Raw genomic sequence first — 22108 nt, 5'->3', positions numbered from 1 at the left:
CCACCACTCCTACTTATCCACCTAATGTGATACAATCAAGAAAGTATAGCAGTGCCGTAACTAATTTGATTAACAAACAACAAATTGCTTAATGAAAAGAAGTGGAAAATATACCCATCTTTCTTTTTCTCTATACATATATTGTTATAAAAAAATACCAAATGTCACATATATTATATATATATATACTTTATTCTTTCTTACTTTTTACTATTATATTATCATTTGTATTTCTTTATGAAAAAATAAAATAAAATGAAAATGAATTATATTCCATATGTACATTTTTATTGGGCTGAAGGTTCTTCTATTCTAGCAGACTCTGTTGCTGCGCCTGATGCTTCTTTATCTACAAAATCTTTTAGAATAGCATCTTTTACAGCCACCAAAAATGCTTGTTCATCTTGTTCACTGACAAATAAATGAGCTTTTAAAGAATCCAATAATTTCTCTAATCTTGTTTGAGAACCAAAGGGATCCAGCATGTTCATTTTACTAAACATATGTTAACCTGATGCCTGTTCATTTGTTCTACTTACTGTTCATAATCTTTATATTCATGAATAAGAGCAACTATTTGTTGTAAAATGTTTTGAGAGACCTGCTCGCTTTGTATGACTGTTCTTCTACAGGCATAAGGCACACCTATTGTCTATGTCAATAGCTTTGTACAAGATCTTTCTTACTTACGAAATGAATGTATCTCGTTCCATTCTTTGCTGATATGTAAATATTGAATTTGTGAATGATCGCTTTGTGTTTCGGGATCATATGGTGTTACAATCACACCAATAAAGGGTTCATCGCCTGTCTTTTCTTCTCTAAAAAGTGTCTGGTAGGATGTTTGGTTCTCAATGTCTCTTATACTAGGATGGGGCTCAAATGTTGGATGCGAATGATACCAACCAACCACATTGAATCCCTTTTCAGCAAACTCATCGCGTGCTTTCATTTCGGAAGCTGGGTCCATTTCACATTGAATACCAGTGCTTGTACTCTGACAAGGAAAGACAGTCTTGACCTGAAGGATCTTGGATTCTCCTCTACGGATGAAATTACCACCTAAAAGACCAATGATTTCGGTATGTGCCAAGTGAGAATGGAAATCCATCACAAGCTTATTTGTTTGTTAATAAAACCAATCAACCAAATTCCTCTCTTTTTTTTTCATACCAATGCATCACTGACAATCTCAACTTCAAAAGGTGCAGGTGTTTCTTCGTCATAATGTAAAGTTGGTACAAGTCTAAATGGATCATGACCTCGGCCAAAATCATCACCACCATAATAGTGATGATGAGGTGATCTTTTCATGATACGTTTTGGTTTTGAATCTAGCAAAAAGATTGTTGATATACACACACATATAGTGTCATAAGCACAAATTACCTAAACGTGTGATTACTTGATCATGTTCAATCACTCGACCTTCGAGTTCTTTAGGATCCACCCTTACATTGAGTATAAGTATATAATTTGATTTCGATCTGCTTACCAATCACCATGTTCATTCCTCACTTTTCTCTTTCGAGGTCCATCATAACCAATCACTAGTTCTGCAGCATCAAACATGTCTTTATCATCTAGTTCTAGTTTTTCACGGAAAGTTCGTTTGGGAGGACGAGGCGCACTTGTCACACAATTTATATTGATGGCCCCAATGGACTCAAGGTATTCATGCACTCGACCAATTGCATTCACATCACCACAGTCTTTGAGACCCTTTCGAGCACTGGTCTTGGTAAGGTATCTAGGTTTACATTGTTCCCAGCACGCTAACATGTGATTTCTGATCTTGAGATAACGATCGGGTGTTTTGCTGTGTTTTTGTCGAAACCATTCAGGGTTATTAAACTTCTCATCTTCAGTGATAACGTATGGAGAGAATGAAGATTCACTCTCTCTTTTTATCTCATTGGGTACTGTTTCTTCATTGCCAAGTATTGTCTCTTTATTATCGGGGGTTTCATCTTGGTTGTCAGGTACTTTACCCTCGTTGCTAGGTGCTTTTTCCTCGTTGCTAGATACTTTTTCCTCGTTGTTAGGTTCGTTATCTTCGTTGTAAGGTGCATTGTCTTCGTTGTAAGGTGCATTGTCTTCGTTGTCAAGTATTTTATCTTGGTTATCAAGCACAGCTTCTTTGTATTCAATGAGAGGCATTTCCTCGTCCCTGTTTCCATCGGGTATATCTTTTTGTTCTGTTCCTGTTATTTCATGACTGATACTCATGTTATCGTCTATAGACAATTCATCGTCGTCATCATCTTCATCATTTTCTTTATTCCCTGCCTTTTCTGATATGCCTTGTTGTAGTGGTTGTAGTGGTTGTAGTGGTTGTTGTTGTTGTGGTGGTGTTGGTGGCGTTAATGGTTGTGGTTGTGATGGTGTTTGCTGGATAACAGGTATAGGTTTTGATTGTATTTCAGGATCAATCTATAAACATGAGTTGTCTTTTACTTGTGATGCCAATGAAATACCTTGTCTGTTTGCTGAAGATGTCTTGCATGATTTTTACATTGTAATGGGTTTCTTGTCTTGACATACTCAGAAATCAACTTCCAGTTACCATACGAATATCGAGCCTGTTATCATCATTTTAATATTCATATGTACAGTACCCATGTATGCTTACTAATGCTTCTTTTAATCGCTGATCTTCTTCTTCTGTCCATCTTGTTTTATGTGAGGGCATAGAAGCAGAAGACAGTCCTTTTTATTGTTAATTTATCATATTTTGTTTCCATTGTCCATTACCTTCTTTTTTTGATTTTTTGGTCTGCGAATCTACTGCTTGTTGAGATGGTTTTCTTTTCTTTTTCTTTGTCGAATTCAAAGCAGAAATTGTATCTGTGCCATAATAGTATTCTTCCTCTGCAAGCATTTGTTCAATCAATTTCCGAGACTCTTCATCCATATCTGTATCAACGGTTTGAGCAGGTTCTGTCCACTCTATTTGTTCTATTGAGAGTGTACTATACGCGTTTGAAAAGTAATGATTAATTTCAGTCTAGTTTTTTAAACAAATTACATTCAACTTTTACTTTTTGATAGCTTCCTGCTTAACTTGGTCATCTCCAATATCGATAATCTCTTCATCCTCATTCATATTCAATTCTTTTTTTAGCGAAAGAAAAAATTTCTTGTGTTATTCAAACATGCTCATAAAATATGCTTGTGACTGCCTTGTGTCCACATTGAAGCAACATTGCATGAATAAGAATGTCAGGTATTAAAAAAAAAGTGTGGTTTACCTAAAGTAACTAATGTGACAAACATCCATGCACGTGAGTCCAACAAAAAAAAAGCTTGTTTTCGTCTTAGTTAATCTGATGAGAATTGCATTGAATATAAAAGGCGAATATATTCTTGATTTGTATGTAATTTTGTGATTAAAATAAGCTTTTTCGCTCTCTCTTTCTCTCCTTTTCTTTCTCTTTTAGCTATACCATGTCAATAAAAGGCAACATAGTACCTACAGGCTCAAATGATTATGCAAATCATAAAGGCATGCCTGCTATGCAGCAATTAACCGTAGAAGAACTTTATGATAAGGATAGATATGATTTATCAACAATGGAACCGAGCGATGTCTTTATACTCTTACAGTAAGTAATGTGTCTATACAACCATATACTTAATAAACAAATAGAACTTCAAAAGATGGTCTTACTTCACAAGAAGCTGCTTTTCGTCTGGAAAAGTTTGGTTATAATCGATTGGATCATAAAGAACCAAATCCCATCTTACAGTTCTTAAGCTTCATGTGGAACCCTTTATCATGGGTTATGGAAGCTACGGCTATAGTAGCTATTGCATTATTCAATGGTGGTGGTCAGCCACCAGATTGGGAAGACTTTATTGGCATTATTGTCTTACTCTTAGCAAATTCGGTCATTGGATTTCTGGAAGAACGACAAGCAGGCAATGCTGTCAAGGCATTGATGGATTCATTGGCACCCGAATGTAAAGTAAAACGTGATGGTGAATGGTACGCCATGGAAGCTGCTGAACTTGTTCCTGGCGATATTATTTCAATCAAGCTAGGTGATGTCATTCCTGCAGATGGACGCTTACTTTCTGTTCATGGTCAAGTCTCTATTGATCAAGCTGCCTTGACAGGAGAATCACTTCCTGTTAGTAAGAACGCTGGCGAAGAAATCTTTTCGGGATCAACTGTCAAGCAAGGTGAAGCAGAAGCCGTCGTGATTGAAACTGGACTCAACACATTCTTTGGTCGTGCAGCTAAGCTTGTAGGTGATGCTGGCGATGATGTGGGCCATTTGCAATCGATTTTGGCAAAAATTGGCAACTTTTGTCTTTGCAGTATTGGTATCTTCTTGGTCGTAGAAATTTTGGTCATGTATGCTGGTTTTCGTTATTCGTACCGTGATGGTATTAATAATCTACTTGTGTTACTGATTGGTGGCATTCCTATTGCGATGCCCACGGTGCTTTCTGTGACTCTTGCCATCGGGACAAAGCAACTGGCTGAACACAAAGCGATTGTGACAAGAATTACAGCTATTGAGGAAATGGCCGCAGTGACAATCTTATGTTCTCACAAGACTGGCACACTTACTCTTAATCGACTGATTGTAGACAAACCAACCATCAAATGTTATGCTGAATATGATGCTGAAGAGATTATCCTGATCGCTGCATATGCTTCTCGCACTGAAAATCAAGATGCAATTGATTTCTGTATTGTCAACTCATTACCTGATCCAAAGGGAGCTAGAGAAGGGATACGAGAGATTGATTTTGAACCATTTAATCCTACCATCAAACGTACTGAAATCACCTATCAAAAGGAAGATAAACGTTACCGTGCCACCAAAGGTATGTCACACTTTATCCTGGATCTTTGTACGCGTGACAAAACACAACAGCAGATACAATTGCTTAATGATGATGTGGACGAGTTTGCTTGTCGTGGTTTGCGTTCTCTTGCAGTAGCCATTGAGGACGTAGAAGGTACTGGCTTTCGCTTGATTGGTCTCTTGCCTATTTATGATCCGCCTCGCTCAGATACAAAAGAGACGATTGACCGTGCTACTGCGTTGGGTGTGCAAGTCAAAATGATTACAGGAGATCAATTAGCCATTGCAAAAGAAACAGGTCGTCGCCTTGGGATAGGCGATAATATGTATCTATCAACAACTTTGAAAGATGGACCACCTCCTGGATCTGGTTATAGTGCGGTGGATGAATTAGTAGTACATGCTGATGGATTTGCTGGTGTCTATCCTGAACACAAGTATGAGATTGTGAAACGTCTTCAAGCTATGGGACATATGACAGCCATGACAGGCGATGGTGTCAATGATGCACCTGCTCTGTCTAAATCAAATGTCGGTATTGCCGTAGCCGATGCCTCAGATGCTGCTCGGTCTGCTGCAGACATTGTGCTGATTGAATCTGGTCTTTCTGTGATTATTGAAGCCTTAATTCATTCACGAAAAATCTTTCAGCGCATGCGAAATTATTCTATCTATATCTGCTCTGTTACTATTCGTGTGGTTGTGGGTTTTGCAGTCATGGTCTTTGCTTTCAAATACAATTTCCCACCCTTTATGGTGTTGATTTTAGCTATTTTAAATGATGGAACTATCATGACTATCTCTACAGATCGTGTAAGACCTTCTCCCTTTCCAGATCAATGGAACTTAATTGAAATTTTTTCTTATGCGATCATGTATGGACTTTATTTAGCTGCTTCTACTGTAACTTTCTTCGCTGTTGTGTTCAAGACGTCCTTCTTCCAGACTCGATGTGGTGTCCAGTCTTTTGACGATCCAAATGATGGTGTTCTTCATTCTGCAGTCTATTTGCAAGTCTCTACAATATCTCAAGGCCTTATTTTTATCACTCGTTCACAAGGTTGGTTCTTCACTGAACGTCCGTCTACTCTATTGATGTGCGCCTTTGTCTTTGCTCAATTGATTGCTACGTTTATTGCTGTGTATGCCAACTGGGGCTTTACACAGATAGAGGGCTGTGGATGGACTTTGGCGGGTATTGTTTGGATTTGGAATATCGTCTGGTTTGCACCTTTAGATCTTATCAAATTTGCTGTGCAGAGTTACTTTAGACCTAAACGCCATTTAATGACTGAAAATTGTTCAAGAAGACCTTCTTCTACAGGTTCTGGAAGGTAAAATGAAGACAAGGTAGCATTGTATTCATATCATGTGTTAGATACTATCGTAATCGCACACAATCACTTCGTTCTTTATCTAGACCTCGTAATTTCGGTAAACGTATACTTGGTCTTAACAAGAAAATTATGGAGCCTCACGAAATGAAGCGATTTTCCTCTATTCAGGTAATAAGATTTGTAAAGAAAAAGAGAAATTCATTTTTTATATATATAGACAAGTCATGCTGCTCAGATTTTGAACAGTGACAGAAGTTCTCAATTGGTAGTCAAATAAACTCCATGTGCATGAATTGGGACACCAAAAAAATGACGTTATTATGTAAAATGATAAACAGACTTCGCTCTTTTAAACAAAAAGAAAAGATTTGCATTATTCTGTACCACAAACAAATAAAAAACAAAGTAATTTATGACAATGCAGTATGAAACGACAATTAAAGGCAGTAGGTAACTGTATTTAAAGGAAGAAAGAGTATATATAAAAAAAGGTAGATGTCCAATGAGACAATGGTTGAATGAAAAGTCCTTTGGAATCATGAAAATGACATCATTGTTACACTGTTCTTGTTTCGTCGTTCGTTTTTTTTTTTTTTTTCACAAGATAAAGACAAATATATTCGTCTTCTTTTCTCTCTCTCTCTTATTTTTCCTTTTTTTTATCAATTCAACACAAAAGCAATACAATGTAAGTATTTCAAAAAAAAAAATTCAGATACTAAAACAATCTAGTAACAATGGACCCTAATGAATTCCCTACGCTTGAAGAAGCAGTGTCTGGCAATGACAACAATAACAAAACAAATGATGCTGGTCATTTAGACAAGTCTACAGGTCTAAGTTCTTCTTGGGCTGAAGTTGCACAACCCAATCAAGACAAGAACAATAGCGACGCGTCTTCTCAGCTACCAAAACCAGAATTACAGCCTAACCATGATAACAAGAGTTTTGCCACGGTTGCTGGTCATGAAAAAAAGCAGGCTGAAGAATTTCCTACACCTCAAGAAAGCTTAAAAGAAGCTGATACCTCGTCTGTGCCAGCTTCAGCAGGCGTAAGTGACCTGTTGAACAATACAACTCCTATTACCCAAGGTAAGCCAAAAAAAAAAAGAGAGAGAGAGAGAGAGAAAAGGTATTCAACAGATGACAATAGATACAACTGAACCACCTAATCCTGATCGATCCTTTGCTGATGTGGCTTCAAATAAGGGTTTCCCTACACCAGAACACGATGAAACACAACAAGACAATGATCAACCCCCATTGTCTGATTTACCTGACGTAAAGGATATGCTCCAACAACCTTCTGTTCATGTGCCTCCCGTGCCTGCCTCTCAAAGTTTTGCTAAGGTAGCTGCTAAGGAGATTCCTCCCGAGAAGAGACCCTTAAGTGAACGCGCTCAAACCATTCTCAACCAAAAACATGAGGAAGATCCTATGGCTGTCAATGACGACAATTTCCCTACCTTGGGTCAATCTAACTTGATGGCTCAAGAAAATGCTGGTGAGGATGAGAAGGCTGTTTATTCTGAAATCTCTCGATTGAATCAAGTCAACGAAGACGATACAGTGAAAGAACAAAAAGGCAAGTTGATTTTCTCACGTGATGCGTATATTTACAATTCATTTTATAGATCTCAATTTGAAAAAGTCTTTTGCTGACATTACAAGCTCCAACCTTGAAAATGCTCCTCCACCAGCTGTTTCTCACGTAGATCAACTTCCTGTGTATGATGAAGAAACTGTTTATTTGGAAAATGCGAAGAGAGAAGAGAGAAAGAATGTTCAAGTTCCCGTTGGCAACAATGAACAGCTGATTGAACAAGAAGGTAAATTTCTTTCTTTAAGTGTTGCTTGTATGTATTCATATTGTTATAGAACTGAAGCAGGTTCAACCTACACATGAACAAAAGGAACAAGAAAAGAAGAATGAAAAGACATATCAAAAGAGTAGAGAAGTGGTCAGTGGTGGTAAACAAAAAGAGGAAGAAGAGGAAACAGATCAAATGCTTGTACGTTTGCATACATTTGATCGTTATCGCACTGGAAAGATTACCATCTTTAATACCATGGCAGCTTTGTATCGATTGGGTTATTCGTGGTTTACCATCATTCCTGGTGCTATTCTGATGCACCTTCGTTTATCTCCCATGACTTCGCCTTATGGCTTTCCCTTTATTTATCGATCATTGTCAGACTTAATTTTACTGCCTGTTTATACACGCAATTTGTCTGCTGCATTGAAGTACAATACACCTATGCAAGACAAAGAACAAGTGCAAAAGATGGTCAAGACTTATGGTCATCAAAAAGGACTTGGTTTCTGGGATGGTATCAAAGCCATTCGTCATTCTGAACAAGGCCATTTAAGATGGTGGCAGTTAGGTTTATGGGCCATTCATCGTATTCAATGGACATTGACATATACAATGTTACATGAACCAAAATCAAATGTTGTCTCTGAATCTACCCTTGTATCTTTAGCATCGTCAAAATAAAATTGTATTATATGAACAGATTGTCTCAGATCAACTTGTCTCAGATCATCAGATTTTTTTTTTGATAAAAAGGGAGTTAATTTGATCATTTTACTATGAACAAATAAGAAAATGATAATCTGCTTTAAAAAAAAAGGGAGCAATGGGAGGTTCTTTTTTTTTTCACAGCCAAAATACACTAAAATTTAAAAAAGTCTAGATTTTACAGAGGAGATAAAAATAAATGATCAGGTGGAAATCTGGAATCTCGTAATCGAACTTTTTTTTTTAGTGAAACAATAGTGTTTCTCTTACAATTTGTTATGGCTCTAAAACTTCATCATTGTAATAAAGTTGCTTTGACCAAACGAACACAAGGTGGAAACAGTGATGAAGCATCAAGGTAACCTTATTAGTCTTTTTATCTATTTCTCTCTTTCTCTCTCTTTTTTGTATTATAACCCGTGCAGGTCCCGTACAACGTACACACACACACCCCCTTTTTTCGTAAAAAAAAGAGAAGCTCTTGATCCCGGGTTGCCTTTAAAATTTAAACTCCAAAGAGTAATTTATTTATTCTTTCTCTCTCTCACTCACTCTCACTCTCTCTCTCTCTCTCTTTCTCTCTCTTTTTCATAATTCCCTTTTTTTTCACTTACTACAACAATTATAAAAGACAGAAAAAAAAGAGGACATTATTTTTGTTGGTTTTTCTTTATATTCGTTTTGACACTTCAATCTAAATTTGCAACTACTTCAAGCTATCTATCCGATTTGGATAGACGTAAACGCAGAAGAATCTCGAGCCCCACTACAAATACAGCTAATATCGAAACTGCTGTCATGACAAATTCTCATCCATTACCATCTCCTCCTGATTTCAAAATGTCAGGCTATGGAAACATTGAATACATTCAATCACAACGACTAAAAGACAAAGAAGAAAAAAAGGAAGATAATTTATCAATACCACTATCACCACAAACACCACCTTTACAGCCTATAGATGCATTACCACAATTGTCGTCTATTCTTTCTCCAACACAGTTTCATGCGTTTGATATTGTTCATGATTCTAATTATTGCATGTTTAAAATTAAGTTAGATACAGAAGGCAATACAGGTAAGTCAATATAAAATAAAATATAAAAACTTAAAATCCATTAGCTGCATTATGCTATTTACCGACACGATACAAAAATATCATTGAATTCTATCATATTGTAAGTCATTCCATTTTTTATAAGCCAAAAAAAAATTAATCACACTTCTATAATAGGAAATTCCAGTTGCATATAGACAGCAGGGCCTAGGCGACCTTTTATTATACAAAGCATTCCAATGGGTGGAAAAGTCGAATTTACTGGTGATACCAACATGTCCTTTTGTTCGTAAATACCTAGAAACACGTTTTCCAGACCAAAAGAGTGGCAACTGGTCTTATATCGTACTGAGTGAACCCTCTCCAAAATCATTTACAAAATCATTATCATCAGCATCGTAAATTACTGTTATTTATTTAATCATTTATTCTTTTAATACCTTTTTGTATGCATCTCCATTTGTTTATTGTACACACTTTCTCTCATCTTTTGAAAATAAACCCATCTATTGTGATTATTATTACATCATCTATCTACCTTCTTGAAGAAGAAAACGCTATGATGCCATTGAATTTTAAGTGAGGGATCATCTTGAATATGTCTGTTTGTACGTTTTTTTAATCGCCTCTTTTAACATGTAAATTAACACATTTCTCTTTTGTAGCAAAATGAACGTATAATAATAATAATAAAACCGAAATGGATATACTAATATTTAAAGTGGTACGACATTATGTCCAACATTTTGTCTCTAGTTTTGTAGTGACAAGATGTATTTATGCAGAATTTTATTGACGTGTGTGTATGTGTGTAACTATCAACAGCCTCATAAGAGCATGGTGATACGGCTTTGCTATCCAACTTCTTTTTCACGTCACGTTCCACATACCATATCAGTAACAGCATATCATGCCATTCTCTTGGGAATGAAAGAACACTGCACAGTGCCTATTTCCTAGATTTATACAAGAAACGCCCTTATTCCTTCTTTCTTTTTTTTCATCATTTTTGTTACTAACATCCCCCTCCTTAAGAGCATTGTGACACAAGAGCCTTGCTTCATAAAGGAACCCAACAGACACTTTTTCTTTTTTTTTTCTCTTTTTTTTGTTTTCTTTATTTTATACTGCACCTACATGACAACAGTGGAAGATAACATAACAGACGCAGTCAAATGTCGACCTTCAAGTACAATATCAGCCAAACAAAGCAAAGAGACGTTATCTCGCAAACACTCTGAGCGTCATCAGGTCATGAAGATTCAGAACTATGTCATCTATAGAAAGACTATTGGAGCAGGCTCTATGGGAAAAGTAAAATTAGCGGAATGTCTAACGGATGTTGATAAGCAAAAAGTAAGCTGTGAATCATGATCTTATTGATTTACTCTATTAGTATGCTGTGAAAATCATGCCAAAAGTAGACCTTGAAGCATCATCAGGCAAAACTAAATCAAAAGATCCAAAAGATACACCTGAAGAACGAGAACAGAGAACAATTCGAGAAATGGCCATCATGCGTTTATTGCGGCATCCCAATATCTGTCAATTAAAAGAATATATTGCAGAAGGCGATAAATATTACATGTTTTTGGAATATGTTGATGGCGGTCAACTATTAGATTATATCATTAAACATGGTAAGCTTCGTGAAAAGCAAGCTAGGAAATTTGCTCGCCAAATTGTCAGTGCATTAGGTAAAGAAATGAAGATGCATAAATAAAAAAAAAATAAAAACTAACCCTAATGTAGACTATTGCCATAGAAATTCCATTGTGCATCGAGGCAAGTCTACATGCATTTTAATTAAAGCAATAACTCATAGTTGTAACCTTAGACCTCAAGATTGAAAACATTTTAATTACAAAATCTGAACAATTGAAAATTATTGACTTTGGTCTATCCAATGTCTATTCGCCTACACAACAACTCGACACTTTTTGTGGTTCGCTTTATTTTGCAGCACCTGAATTGTTACGAGCAAAGCACTATACAGGTCCAGAAGTAGATGTCTGGAGTTTTGGCGTAGTATTATATGTCTTGGTGTGTGGCAGAGTCCCTTTTGACGATACCAATTTACCTGCATTACACGAAAAAATCAAGTCTGGCATTGTTGAAGACTACCCTGATCATTTAGGAAAAGGTAATATATAAACAAAGGAGCTTTCTCTAATTTGTCTAGACTGCCTTGATTTACTTTCCAAAATTTTTGTGGTTGATCCTAGTCGCCGAATTACATTATCTGCCATTCAAGCACATCCTTGGATGAATAAAGGTTATGAAGAGCCTATTCGTAATTACTTGCCGCACCGACAGCCGATCGAAACCATCGATATGGACATTGTGAAAGGCATGCATGGTTTTGGACTTGGAAGTCCTGAAGAAATCAAAGATAAACTTGAAAGAATTGTTACTTCTTCTGCCTACCAAACAGCAGCACTTAAAATTGATCAAAACTTTCAAAAGAAGGTCAGTGACGATCAGTCACTAGCAAGCAAGCCTCGTTGGAGACGCAGTTTATCCACTCGCAAAAAGGCGGTGATTCAAGATGATTTTCAGTCTCTTCCAGCCATGTATGATCCACTCGTGTCTATTTACTACCTTGTCAAAGAAAGAAAAGAATCAGATGAACGAAAAAAACAACTTTTAAATGCAGAACCTAACCCATTGACGCTCAGTCGATCGACAAGTACATTGGTTGTCAGTAGACAACCTAGCGATCGTTCTCAAGGATTGACACCACCACCTTCATCATCAGGCAATCTTACCAGAAGAAGAACGTTTGATACGTCAAAAAAACTGCCTGATCTACCACCCCTCACAAGGGAGCCAACACACAGGGAGAACTCAACGCCCACTACTCCTATACCGACTGCTTCTAAAAGTGAAAGAATAAGCACGTCTACTCTGATTCGAAAAAAAAGTTTACAGGCTGTAAAGAAGTTTGGCTTGAAAATTCCAGGCAGAAGTTCTCCTTCAAACACAACGGACGATCATGAGGCTATTCCAACGACCTCTTCAAGTAGCAAATATTCTAACTCAAGTGTACCTAAATCTTCGCCTTCTTCCTCATTAAAGGGAACATCACAACAAAAAAGAAATTCTGCTGGCAGTATTAACACCCTTCCTAAAAAACAAAAGAGCCCATCAACGACTCGTCAATCTTCATGGAGAAGATTATCCTTCAGTCGTAAAAACATACGCCATTCACTTGATCATTCCACTGGTAATTTACCGACACAAATGGATCCCATGTTGACAAAACAACAAGCGGATACGACCCCTCATTCTACAGCAGTTTCTCATCGATCCCTATCCCCTTCCTCCTCCTCCTCCTCCTCTTCTTCTTCCTCTCCAAAACCCAAACGAAAAGGTAAAAAAAAAAAAAAACTTAAACCGACATGACTCATTTTGTATTTCAGATCAACCCGTGATAATGGAAAAAAGTAAATCTGAACATATTCCTTCCAAGAATCAAAAGAAATCCGTATCACCTGCACCTAAAAGCTTTTTTAGCTTTAACCGAGGTCACTTGTTTCGTGTGACACCTTTGCAAATGACGATGGATTTGCAACACGTACTCGGTCAACTCGGTATCCAATTCTCAAGTTCCACTGCTGATCAATTCACATTTCATTGTGTTTGTGAGCACAACATATGGAAAAACTATGTGCCAGAACAAGACCCCATCCCAGATCATGGCCCTCTCAAATTCTCTGCCATGATCTATGAAGCACGTTGGGCTGGCCACAAGATGGGCATCAAACTAAAAGAAAATGATGATACCCATAGTTTTTATACCAAACAAGTTCTTAGAAATCTAAGCCATGTTGTGCTTGATGAAATTGAAAAAATGCATACCAAATAGATTCAATGTTTAATAAATTAAGTCCAACCTAATACTTTCCACCATCCCATACCCACAGTAAAGTAGATGACGAGATAGAATAAAGTCAGTTGAAATCCCACGATAAACCAAGTAGAACGCTTGACATAACCAGGAGCAAAATACATGGCTGAACTTCCAGTAGAGAAATTGGTCTATATTATTTCATGAGTCATGAATCCTATACATAAAAAAAAATATTACCATACAGCCACCAAGTGCACCAAAATAAGCTAATAAGCATGTCATTATCATTGGGTTTGCGCCTAATGCATGACTGGCATCCAAGAAGGTAGCAACAAACGCAACTGTATGTGCACTGAGAGAGGAGAACATGAATGTCGTGAGGAAATAGGCAATGCTTAACGCAGGCACAGGTGGTAGTTTGAGGTGGGTGATGGCCGAGGAAATTTGATGACCCAAGAATTGAGATGCACCTGACTCAGACAGTTGGTTTGCCATCGTAACAAAACCTCCTAACCAGAACAGTGTTTCCCACTATAGAAATCAAGTCAGTTATGAATCATCTATAGGCATTGTTCACTTACAGCATTTGTGTTATTGGAAACATCTTTCCAACAGATGGTCCCCATATGTAATAAAGCAACAATACCAATCAAAGCAACCAGTGTAGCGTCAATGAATGTATAGCCAGAAGTGATCCATAAAATCAAACAAGCGAAAAGAACCATGCAGAGTTGCTATTCAGTTGAGAACAATGTGTCTTGTTTATAGGGTACTTACCAATTCCTTATGAGACATGGAGCCCATCTCGGCAAGTTGTTTACTAGCATGATTGATCACATCTTCCCCATTGATTTTCATTTGTTGTCCTTCTTCTTCCTCTTGCGCCTTTTGTTTAAATATGCCACAGGACCAAGCCAACAATAAAGGTAAAAGAGCAGCACACACTAATGCAGGAACACAACTTCCAGTGATCCAAGTCATAAAATTAAACTGTAATTCAGGGTATAACAAGTTTGCTTTTGCCAAGACAATAGGGTTAGGTGCCATGCCTACATATCATTTAGAGCTGCATTTACATATTATTTTTGCGTACCTGTTAAATACATGGAAGCCGATAAAAGGTTTGCATGGGCACCTACAAGCATCAAGAACCCACCTATTTTTGGATTCTGAGAAGGCAGAGAACCAAGACTGGTAGCAATGGACTGAACTACAGGCAAGACAATACCGCCTCCTCGAGCGGTATTACTAGGCACAAAGGGAGCCAAAAACAATTCTGAGATCAAGACAGCATAAGCTAATCCTATGATACGGTTACCAAATGAGCGGATCATGAACAGGGAGATGCGTTTTCCAAGCCCAGTCACTTCAACTGCCTTTCCCAAATGGAAAGCAGCAAAGATCAACCAAACGACCGAACTCGAAAATCCCTCAAGTGAATGATGAAAGGCTTCTTTTCCTCCCTTACAGTCATATAGATCTCCTGTTAAGGGGTCCATTTCACCACAGAGACGACATTCAATGCTTGAACCCGTGGCATGATCTTCACATTGGAAAGAATGGGTGAGCGATAATAAGGCGAGTGCGGTCAAGACAAGTACTGATATATCAACTGACGTAGTAATCAGGGCAACAATGCAACTACATCATTGTTCATACAAAATAAACAAAATATGATTTCTTACCTGATAAATACCGCCAGTAATCGTATGGATGTCACTGTGAGTTCTTCTGTAGGAGTGACTCCAAACCATATTATAGATCCAAGTAAAATTGATGGTAATAATTGAAATATATGTAATGCTTGATATTCTGGAAAGAATCAGTAAAAAATAATCATATTGTCAATAGTACTACTTTTGCTATGGCTTTCTAGTGGGGTATTTGAAGGCACTAAACGAGTATCTTCATCTGGTAATCTTTGTTGATCTGTATTTATGCTTTGATATTGACTCTTCATCTTTTGTGTTTAAGAAGAAAAGGAAAGAGAGAAAAGAAAACAATGCAATTATATATCATGTTCAATTCAAAAATACTATATATAGTTTCTCTTTTTTTTTCTTGCGTTGAAATAAAGGTCATTAAATACAGCTGATACTATTCGACTTTCTTTATTTGATAATTTTAGTTTTGTCTCCCCTTCTTTATGCTGTATTTTTGCATAACAACCACTTTTTTTTTTCTTTTAGCTTCTCTTTTGCCCGACTTTAAAGATGTGTTTGTGCTCTTGCCCCACATTTTATCACGTTTTATGCTTATTGACACAAATTCTATGAATGAATGACTTCATGACAGCTTCGTGTTACACTTGATGGTACCTGAAATGGGCAATAATAGCGCTTCAAATAAATTTGCCTCATTTTTCCCCTGCATTTTTACGTCAAGAAGACAAGGAGAAGGATTCAAATCAGATCTCCAAAACTATAAGGCTTGAACGAGTGATTAGAATTTCTAGTTATTGCATGCAAGGGATGTCTATCATTTACCCGTTTTGAGGTATTTTCATGAGATAGTTTATAAACACATTTTATCTAAAATTATAACTTTACAGTAGAAGATACCAAAGGGTGATGGTGCCACATTGAATGCCATTTTTTAAATTGTTCTAAAAAGATAAAAGTAAAAATGGTTTGAGGCCCAGTACGCATAAAAGAAGGAGTCCAGCCTTTAAAGAATGCCAAAACACCTTCCGAACGATACATGGTACGCATAACATGCATAGCAGACAGTGTGCTTTCTGATCCACTAGCAGACATCATTCTGGTCTTGATTACATCAACAGGAGAACAAGCTGTTGTTGCCACCAATCCCTTATATCTGATGCATCAACAAAAAATAAATAAGCATATACAACTTACTGCAAGCATACTGGATAATAAATGGAGTCCAATACCTTCTGAAAGATAATGATGACCAAGAAAAAAGGCTTTGAAACGATCATACGAAACACATTGAGAAGAAGTCATTAAAATAGCCCTGTTGATATTTGGACCAACGCCACGAAACAGAGAAGCAAGACCTTCTTCCTTTGTCATTCTTACTAGTCCATCAAAGGCATGCATATAATTTCGTTTGAGATGAGTCGGAAGTTGGCCATCGTTTTGCATACGGACATTGATGACATCGCCAGGATTGCCACATAGACCACCTGCAATACCAGCAGCTGTAGAACATCCAAGTAACTGAAATGTAGAGGGATCTATCCGATATGTGAGATAATGCATATCGTAACGCATAACTTACTTTTATTGTTTTGTAAAACAATTTGTTTCAATTTTTCATAACCACCTAGTCGAGCAGTGGAATAGGTAGCTTGTCTAAGGATAGAAGCAGACAGACCAGCATAAAGCTTAAAGAACCCTTCTGTACGAATCACTTTGACTACTGTACCAAACATACCTATACTTTGATTTCCTTTTGCATTTTGTAGACGGACTTTGGTTAAATCAAGAGGATGGACAATAATAGCAGCAGAACAAGATGCAAGGCCTCCAAAGTAAAATGGTGTTTTAATAATGTCACTCATAAGAAAGAATAAAGGGAGAAAAAGAGAAAGCGAAATGAAAAAGAAAAAGATAAGTTTTATAAGGAGTCTGAATGATCTACACAGTCAGGAGGGAGACATTTCTACACATGTATACACAATTTTATTTTCAAGAAAATTTGCCCTTTTCTAGTAAGTAATTTAATCTTCATCCTCATCCTCATCATAGTCATCATCATCCACACCAAAATCACTTTCATCGCCAGATTCATACCAGCTGATATGGATTTAATATTATCATAATATAAACAAAAGAACTTACAAGTTGTCATCTTCTTCTATTTCTGGTGGAGCTGTAGGCATAAAGTCTTGTTCTGATGTTGGCATCTTAAATCCGGCTGGAATATCTTTCTTTGAAGCATCCACTTGCACTGTTCCATGTTAATAAATGCATATAATCTCAAACATACTTACTTTTCACAATACTCTCAAACATTTCTCGGTTTTTTCTATATGCTACACCTGCGTCTACATTCGCAGGACTTGAACAGTTGGGATCAGCCAGTAAAGAAATAATAGACACAAGTACACCTATCATATCACTTGTCAATATACATATATATATATAACTCATACTAGATCAAAATGTTTACTTTCTACAGACTAAGTATGAATGTTAATACAATATAAAAATAAATATGTATGTTACTTGCCTGTGTAGGATTCCAACGTTCCTATAGTAATAAATAAATAAATAAAATGAATACTATGTATCACCCATCAGCTAAATTCTTACTTCTGCTTTTTCACCACTGATAGGATCTTCTCCTGGAGGATGAAGAATCGAAATACAAAGCCTGCCATCAGGATAAACTACATAAAATAAGGAGTCTTTTTTCAGGAGATAGCATGTTTTCTTACCATTTGGGTGGTAAAATTCGTTGTTGAATTTAAACGTGGGTGGGTTGAAAGGGTAATCATCAGGGAATGACATAGTGGCCTAAAGAGTAAGTCTACTTATACGGCTGCTATTTTTTCTTTCTTTCTCATACCTTGAAATAACCACCCTCATACATTGTTTTAGGTGAGCCAATAAGTGCAACATCCCTAATTATGGATTAGACAATGTGTTTTATAAGATTATTACTTGCCATTCAAAGATATTATCGTCTTTAAGATCAACCACAAAGCCAGGAACAGGACTTCGTGTTAATTCTACATAAAAAATAAGCATACTTAACAAACTCACTTTTTTACTCGTACCTTTAAATTGTCGTTGAAGAATATTTGCGGCGGAAGCCATGGTGTATATTGCTTACTATTTGGGAAATAAAGAATAATAATAATAAAAAGAAGAAAAAAGATAAAAGAAGAAGTGAATTCAACTTAAGTAAACAAGACAAACAAACGAATCGTATTGCATTCACGTGACCTAAAATACTCAAACATGCGTTGATTGGTGATCTATTCGGAACAAGAAAAGCTGCGTGATTGCGATTGGAATTCATGTATGCATTCCTTTTCAAGTTGGGTTTAAAAAAAAAGGGAGAAACAGAGAGAAAAGCCTCTGTCTTTTTCCATCTGTATTTGATCCAAATTACTGCTCATTCTACTTGATGTTATTGATGTACAATGCCAGTTAGTAAACACACTAGTTACATGACATACAATGAAAGGAAATGAATAGGTTGAATACTGTCTTTATTTTGCAATGTCTGTCATGCATTTATTTATAAGCAATAGCACTTTGAAAAGCGAATACTGTAATTTAGAGAACATAGAGCATAGACTGCTGCCGTTTTGTTAGTTTTACTTGGTAAAAAATGACAAAAACACTCTGTCTATTCCAAAAGAAATGTAAATGTATAGATTTTGAAAGCACAATTACTATTCGCTTTATAGTCATTCTCTTGATTTAATTTTGCCATGTTCTTTCTTTGCACAAACAAATCATTAGTCTTTAATTCATATGTAGAATTCGAGAGCAAGAGAAGTAAAGTGATTTACTTTTGCTATCCTGCTGTTGCCATCCCTTGGTCTGTTTTATTTTTGAGACGATACGTTGTTCGATTCTTTTGCACAAGATGTCACTATAAAGATCTCTCACTTGTTTTTATTCAAGTTAGATAAAGTGCCTTGATAAGTTTGTCTTGACTAAAAGACTTTATAGATATATCCACTTACTCCAAAAGAAGATACGGCGTTTCAAACTGCGCATTTTGCCACGAAACAAACAAACTTACACTCACACAACCGATTCCCCTTGACACACTTTTTTTTTTTATTTCTTTTTCCTTTTCTTCTTTTCTTGTTATACCATCTCGGTTTTTTTTTCAAACAAACAAAAAAAAATAGAGAAAAGGTAAAGTGCCTATAAAAAAGAGTAAATAGTGTTTATTTATTTATTCGTTTCTTTTCTTTTCTGTCTATTCAGATAATACATAATCATGGTAAGTTGATGTTTTATCTTGTTGCTTTATCTAACGTGTAATTTTCTTTTTTCTGTATATAGGCTGGAGCACTTGAAAACGCACAAAGAGAATTACCTAGAATTAGAGACCATGAACGCGAGTCTGATTTCGGTTCCATCTTCTCTGTCTCTGGTCCTGGTAAGTGCTAAAGAAGTGTAGACACGCTTTTTTCTAACATGCATCAAGTCGTTATTGCTGAAAATATGCGTGGTTCTGCCATGTATGAATTGGTAAGTAATGACATCCCTCTTTTTTTTTTTTGCTTCTGTTCCTTGTTATTTATATATCTATTTAGGTTCGTGTTGGTCACAGTGAACTTGTAGGTGAAGTTATTCGTATTGATGGTGATAAGACAACTATCCAAGTTTATGAGGAAACTGGTAATTTTTTTCCACTGAAGTGTTTCAGAATTTTTTTTTATTTTTGCTTACATTTTTTTTCTTAGGTGGTCTTACTGTTGGTGATCCAGTCTTAAGATCTGGTAAGCCATTGTCTGTTGAACTTGGTCCTGGTAAAGCTGCATAAACATACATAAATGAATGCGCGTTTGATATTCATTTGTTAAAAACGAATATAGGTCTTATGTCAAACATCTATGACGGTATTCAACGTCCGCTCAAGGTAAACTAAAATAAAAAAGAATAAAACACTCAAAAAAAATTACAGGCTATTCAAGAAGCTTCTCAAAGTATTTATATTCCTCGCGGTATTGCTACACCTGCATTGGACAAGGCTTTTGCTTGGGATTTCGAACCCATTAACTTCCAGGTACATCTCTCTAACTATATATATATATGTCATCACTAACTATATTTTTTTTTCTTTAGGTGGGTGATCACATCACAGGTGGCGACATCTATGGTAAAGTGTACGAAAACTCTCTTGTCAGCATTCACAATATCATGTTGCCCCCCAAGAGTCGTGGTACTATCACTTACATTGCTCCCAAGGGTCAATACACACTTCAAGATGTTGTGCTTGAGACTGAATTTGAAGGTGAAACTACAAAGTATACCATGAGCCAGCTCTGGCCTGTCCGTGCTCCTCGTCCTGTTGCTGAAAAGTTGACTGCCAACTATCCCTTGTTGACAGGTCAACGTGTCTTGGATTCTCTTTTCCCTTGTGTCCAAGGTGGTACAACTGCTATTCCCGGTGCTTTTGGTTGTGGTAAAACTGTCATTTCTCAATCTCTTTCCAAGTATTCTAACTCTGACATCATTATCTATGTTGGTTGTAAGTACAGAGAGCCATTATCTGTTTTTTTTTTATTGACTTTTTGTTAGGTGGTGAACGTGGTAATGAAATGGCCGAAGTCTTGATGGATTTCCCTGAACTCTCTATTGATATTGAAGGTCGTAAGGAGTCTATCATGAAGCGTACGACATTGATTGCCAATACTTCCAACATGCCTGTCGCTGCTCGTGAAGCCTCTATCTATACAGGTATCACTCTCTCTGAATACTTCCGTGATCAAGGTAAGAATGTGGCCATGATGGCTGATTCTACTTCTCGTTGGGCCGAAGCTCTTCGTGAAATCTCTGGTCGTCTTGCTGAAATGCCTGCTGATTCTGGTTATCCTGCTTATCTTGGTGCTCGTCTTGCTTCTTTCTATGAACGTGCTGGTAGAGCCACTTGTCTTGGTAACCCTAGCCGTGAAGGTAGTGTCACTGTGGTTGGTGCTGTCTCTCCTCCTGGTGGTGATTTCTCTGATCCTGTCACTACTTCCACACTGGGTATTGTCCAAGTCTTCTGGGGTCTTGATAAGAAACTTGCTCAACGTAAGCACTTTCCTTCCGTCAACTGGAACTTGTCTTATTCCAAGTACATGAAGGTCCTTGAACCTTACTACGAAAAGAACGATCCAGAATACATCAGTCTTCGTGACAAGTGTAAGGAAATTCTTCAGATGGAAGAAAACCTTTCTGAAATTGTCCAATTGGTCGGTAAATCTGGTCTGAATGAATCTGACAAGATTACTTTGGAAGTTGCTCAGATCATTAAGGATGATTTCCTTCAACAAAACGGTTATTCCAACTATGATCGTTACTGTCCTTTCTTCAAGACAACTTGGATGTTGCGTAACATGATTGGTTTCTATGATCATGCTACACACGCTGTTGAATCTTCAAACAACCAAATTACTTGGGCCAAGATTCGTGAATCGATGGGTGATATTCTTTACAAGTTGTCTTCTATGAAGTTTGAAGATCCTGCTGATGGTGAAGATGTGCTCTGTGAAAAGTATAATGCTCTTTTCAAAGAAATTGAAGCCAAATTCAATGATCTTGAAGCTTAAAATCTCTCTTTTTTTTTTATTTTTTTTTATATTCCTCTCTTTTTCTTTTTATTATATATATATAAATTACCCACTTTTTTCCCCTTTTTATTGTTGCTTGATAAACATAACTAAAGAGAGAACAAAGAAAGAACAAAACTATCATAATCAATATATCTTTTTTTTTAAAAAAAAAAAGAAAAAAAAAAGACGCGTGCACGTCCATATAAAAATTCTCTTTCTTTTTATTATCCTTATAAACCAAGATGGTACACCATCCTACACAAAG

The 22108-nt window shown here is 36.7% G+C and overlaps 10 protein-coding genes across 10 annotated transcripts; 5 read left to right on the top strand and 5 right to left on the bottom strand.

Moving 5' to 3' along the window:
* Nucleotides 1-220: 220 nt before the first annotated feature.
* Nucleotides 221-2670, bottom strand: B0P05DRAFT_548031 (uncharacterized protein). The gene is made up of 7 exons (XM_051578972.1): nt 2048-2670; nt 1496-1984; nt 1390-1451; nt 1174-1334; nt 691-1117; nt 540-645; nt 221-495 (listed from the first exon to the last, which is right to left on the bottom strand). Exons 1-7 carry the CDS (start codon nt 2227-2229, stop codon nt 288-290), a joined length of 1635 nt encoding a protein of 544 aa, XP_051433360.1. The 5' UTR covers nt 2230-2670; the 3' UTR covers nt 221-287.
* Nucleotides 2012-3149, bottom strand: B0P05DRAFT_157402 (uncharacterized protein). Its single transcript, XM_051573103.1, has 5 exons — nt 3042-3149; nt 2755-2972; nt 2633-2709; nt 2557-2582; nt 2012-2289 (listed from the first exon to the last, which is right to left on the bottom strand). Exons 1-5 carry the CDS (start codon nt 3104-3106, stop codon nt 2238-2240), a joined length of 438 nt encoding a protein of 145 aa, XP_051433359.1. The 5' UTR covers nt 3107-3149; the 3' UTR covers nt 2012-2237.
* A 3641-nt stretch (nt 3150-6790) lies between these two features.
* Nucleotides 6791-8705, top strand: B0P05DRAFT_548023 (uncharacterized protein). The gene is made up of 5 exons (XM_051578971.1): nt 6791-6845; nt 6890-7249; nt 7311-7742; nt 7792-7986; nt 8036-8705. Exons 2-5 carry the CDS (start codon nt 6895-6897, stop codon nt 8653-8655), a joined length of 1602 nt encoding a protein of 533 aa, XP_051433358.1. The 5' UTR covers nt 6791-6845; nt 6890-6894; the 3' UTR covers nt 8656-8705.
* A 62-nt stretch (nt 8706-8767) lies between these two features.
* B0P05DRAFT_548021 (uncharacterized protein) lies at nt 8768-9310 on the top strand. Its single transcript, XM_051578970.1, has one exon. It carries the CDS (start codon nt 9025-9027, stop codon nt 9271-9273), a length of 249 nt encoding a protein of 82 aa, XP_051433357.1. The 5' UTR covers nt 8768-9024; the 3' UTR covers nt 9274-9310.
* Nucleotides 9197-10344, top strand: B0P05DRAFT_548017 (GCN5-related N-acetyl-transferase-domain-containing protein). Its single transcript, XM_051578969.1, has 3 exons — nt 9197-9757; nt 9802-9857; nt 9914-10344. The coding sequence occupies exons 1-3, from the start codon at nt 9478-9480 to the stop codon at nt 10136-10138; spliced, it is 561 nt and encodes a 186-aa protein (XP_051433356.1). The 5' UTR covers nt 9197-9477; the 3' UTR covers nt 10139-10344.
* Nucleotides 10345-10406: 62 nt separating this feature from the next.
* B0P05DRAFT_604708 (kinase-like domain-containing protein) lies at nt 10407-13266 on the top strand. The gene is made up of 5 exons (XM_051583329.1): nt 10407-11092; nt 11133-11433; nt 11489-11521; nt 11574-11879; nt 11919-13266. Exons 1-5 carry the CDS (start codon nt 10874-10876, stop codon nt 13139-13141), a joined length of 2082 nt encoding a protein of 693 aa, XP_051433355.1. The 5' UTR covers nt 10407-10873; the 3' UTR covers nt 13142-13266.
* A 355-nt stretch (nt 13267-13621) lies between these two features.
* Nucleotides 13622-15549, bottom strand: B0P05DRAFT_588604 (Sodium/sulfate symporter; the record flags this gene model as incomplete). Its single annotated transcript, XM_051582676.1, has 7 exons — nt 13622-13777; nt 13827-14120; nt 14171-14323; nt 14367-14638; nt 14683-15230; nt 15275-15401; nt 15447-15549. The coding sequence occupies 7 exons, from the start codon at nt 15547-15549 to the stop codon at nt 13622-13624; spliced, it is 1653 nt and encodes a 550-aa protein (XP_051433354.1).
* Nucleotides 15550-16126: 577 nt separating this feature from the next.
* B0P05DRAFT_473222 (mitochondrial carrier domain-containing protein) lies at nt 16127-17115 on the bottom strand (the record flags this gene model as incomplete). The annotated part of the gene is made up of 3 exons (XM_051574723.1): nt 16127-16399; nt 16448-16788; nt 16833-17115. The coding sequence occupies 3 exons, from the start codon at nt 17113-17115 to the stop codon at nt 16127-16129; spliced, it is 897 nt and encodes a 298-aa protein (XP_051433353.1).
* A 51-nt stretch (nt 17116-17166) lies between these two features.
* On the bottom strand, nt 17167-18436 carry B0P05DRAFT_157036 (ubiquitin-conjugating enzyme and catalytic subunit of SCF ubiquitin-protein ligase complex). The gene is made up of 9 exons (XM_051573101.1): nt 18337-18436; nt 18225-18288; nt 18126-18180; nt 17995-18073; nt 17870-17946; nt 17783-17807; nt 17548-17664; nt 17392-17504; nt 17167-17350 (listed from the first exon to the last, which is right to left on the bottom strand). Exons 1-8 carry the CDS (start codon nt 18374-18376, stop codon nt 17392-17394), a joined length of 570 nt encoding a protein of 189 aa, XP_051433352.1. The 5' UTR covers nt 18377-18436; the 3' UTR covers nt 17167-17350.
* An 890-nt stretch (nt 18437-19326) lies between these two features.
* On the top strand, nt 19327-21963 carry B0P05DRAFT_156878 (V-type proton ATPase catalytic subunit A). Its single transcript, XM_051573100.1, has 10 exons — nt 19327-19435; nt 19508-19523; nt 19586-19682; nt 19731-19774; nt 19840-19924; nt 19990-20055; nt 20122-20165; nt 20211-20312; nt 20372-20777; nt 20828-21963. Exons 2-10 carry the CDS (start codon nt 19521-19523, stop codon nt 21838-21840), a joined length of 1860 nt encoding a protein of 619 aa, XP_051433351.1. The 5' UTR covers nt 19327-19435; nt 19508-19520; the 3' UTR covers nt 21841-21963.
* Nucleotides 21964-22108: the final 145 nt, after the last annotated feature.

The sequence above is a fragment of the Gilbertella persicaria genome (assembly GCF_025201335.1).
Source record: "Gilbertella persicaria strain CBS 190.32 chromosome Unknown B0P05scaffold_28, whole genome shotgun sequence".
In the NCBI taxonomy this organism is placed as follows: Eukaryota; Fungi; Mucoromycota; class Mucoromycetes; order Mucorales; family Choanephoraceae; genus Gilbertella; species Gilbertella persicaria.
The sequence above is the reverse complement of the archived record's forward strand: the minus strand, read 5'-3'. Positions and strand labels throughout refer to the sequence as shown.

Coding starts and splice junctions, on each gene's coding strand:
- B0P05DRAFT_604708 (XM_051583329.1), top strand. CDS start 10,874: ATGACAACAGTGGAAGATAACATAACAGACGCAGTCAAATGTCGACCT. Junction 11,434..11,488: donor CCAAATTGTCAGTGCATTAG/GTAAAGAAATGA, acceptor ACCCTAATGTAG/ACTATTGCCATAGAAATTCC. Junction 11,522..11,573: donor AAATTCCATTGTGCATCGAG/GCAAGTCTACAT, acceptor TTGTAACCTTAG/ACCTCAAGATTGAAAACATT.
- B0P05DRAFT_548031 (XM_051578972.1), bottom strand. CDS start 2,229: ATGAGTATCAGTCATGAAATAACAGGAACAGAACAAAAAGATATACCC. Junction 1,985..2,047: donor CCTTACAACGAAGATAACGA/ACCTAACAACGA, acceptor CGAGGGTAAAGT/ACCTGACAACCAAGATGAAA. Junction 1,335..1,389: donor TCAAGTAATCACACGTTTAG/GTAATTTGTGCT, acceptor TCTTTTTGCTAG/ATTCAAAACCAAAACGTATC.
- B0P05DRAFT_157402 (XM_051573103.1), bottom strand. CDS start 3,106: ATGAATGAGGATGAAGAGATTATCGATATTGGAGATGACCAAGTTAAG. Junction 2,583..2,632: donor AGCGATTAAAAGAAGCATTA/GTAAGCATACAT, acceptor TGATGATAACAG/GCTCGATATTCGTATGGTAA. Junction 2,290..2,556: donor TATTCGTATGGTAACTGGAA/GTTGATTTCTGA, acceptor ATATCAGAAAAG/GCAGGGAATAAAGAAAATGA.
- B0P05DRAFT_548021 (XM_051578970.1), top strand. CDS start 9,025: ATGAAGCATCAAGGTAACCTTATTAGTCTTTTTATCTATTTCTCTCTT.
- B0P05DRAFT_548017 (XM_051578969.1), top strand. CDS start 9,478: ATGACAAATTCTCATCCATTACCATCTCCTCCTGATTTCAAAATGTCA. Junction 9,758..9,801: donor AGATACAGAAGGCAATACAG/GTAAGTCAATAT, acceptor AAAATCCATTAG/CTGCATTATGCTATTTACCG. Junction 9,858..9,913: donor TCATTGAATTCTATCATATT/GTAAGTCATTCC, acceptor CTTCTATAATAG/GAAATTCCAGTTGCATATAG.
- B0P05DRAFT_157036 (XM_051573101.1), bottom strand. CDS start 18,376: ATGGCTTCCGCCGCAAATATTCTTCAACGACAATTTAAAG. Junction 17,808..17,869: donor TCAGTGGTGAAAAAGCAGAA/GTAAGAATTTAG, acceptor TTATTACTATAG/GAACGTTGGAATCCTACACA. Junction 17,505..17,547: donor GTTTGAGAGTATTGTGAAAA/GTAAGTATGTTT, acceptor AACATGGAACAG/TGCAAGTGGATGCTTCAAAG.
- B0P05DRAFT_548023 (XM_051578971.1), top strand. CDS start 6,895: ATGGACCCTAATGAATTCCCTACGCTTGAAGAAGCAGTGTCTGGCAAT. Junction 7,743..7,791: donor TACAGTGAAAGAACAAAAAG/GCAAGTTGATTT, acceptor TTCATTTTATAG/ATCTCAATTTGAAAAAGTCT. Junction 7,987..8,035: donor ACAGCTGATTGAACAAGAAG/GTAAATTTCTTT, acceptor ATATTGTTATAG/AACTGAAGCAGGTTCAACCT.
- B0P05DRAFT_156878 (XM_051573100.1), top strand. Junction 19,683..19,730: donor CTTCTCTGTCTCTGGTCCTG/GTAAGTGCTAAA, acceptor ACATGCATCAAG/TCGTTATTGCTGAAAATATG. Junction 20,166..20,210: donor GTATTCAACGTCCGCTCAAG/GTAAACTAAAAT, acceptor AAAAAATTACAG/GCTATTCAAGAAGCTTCTCA.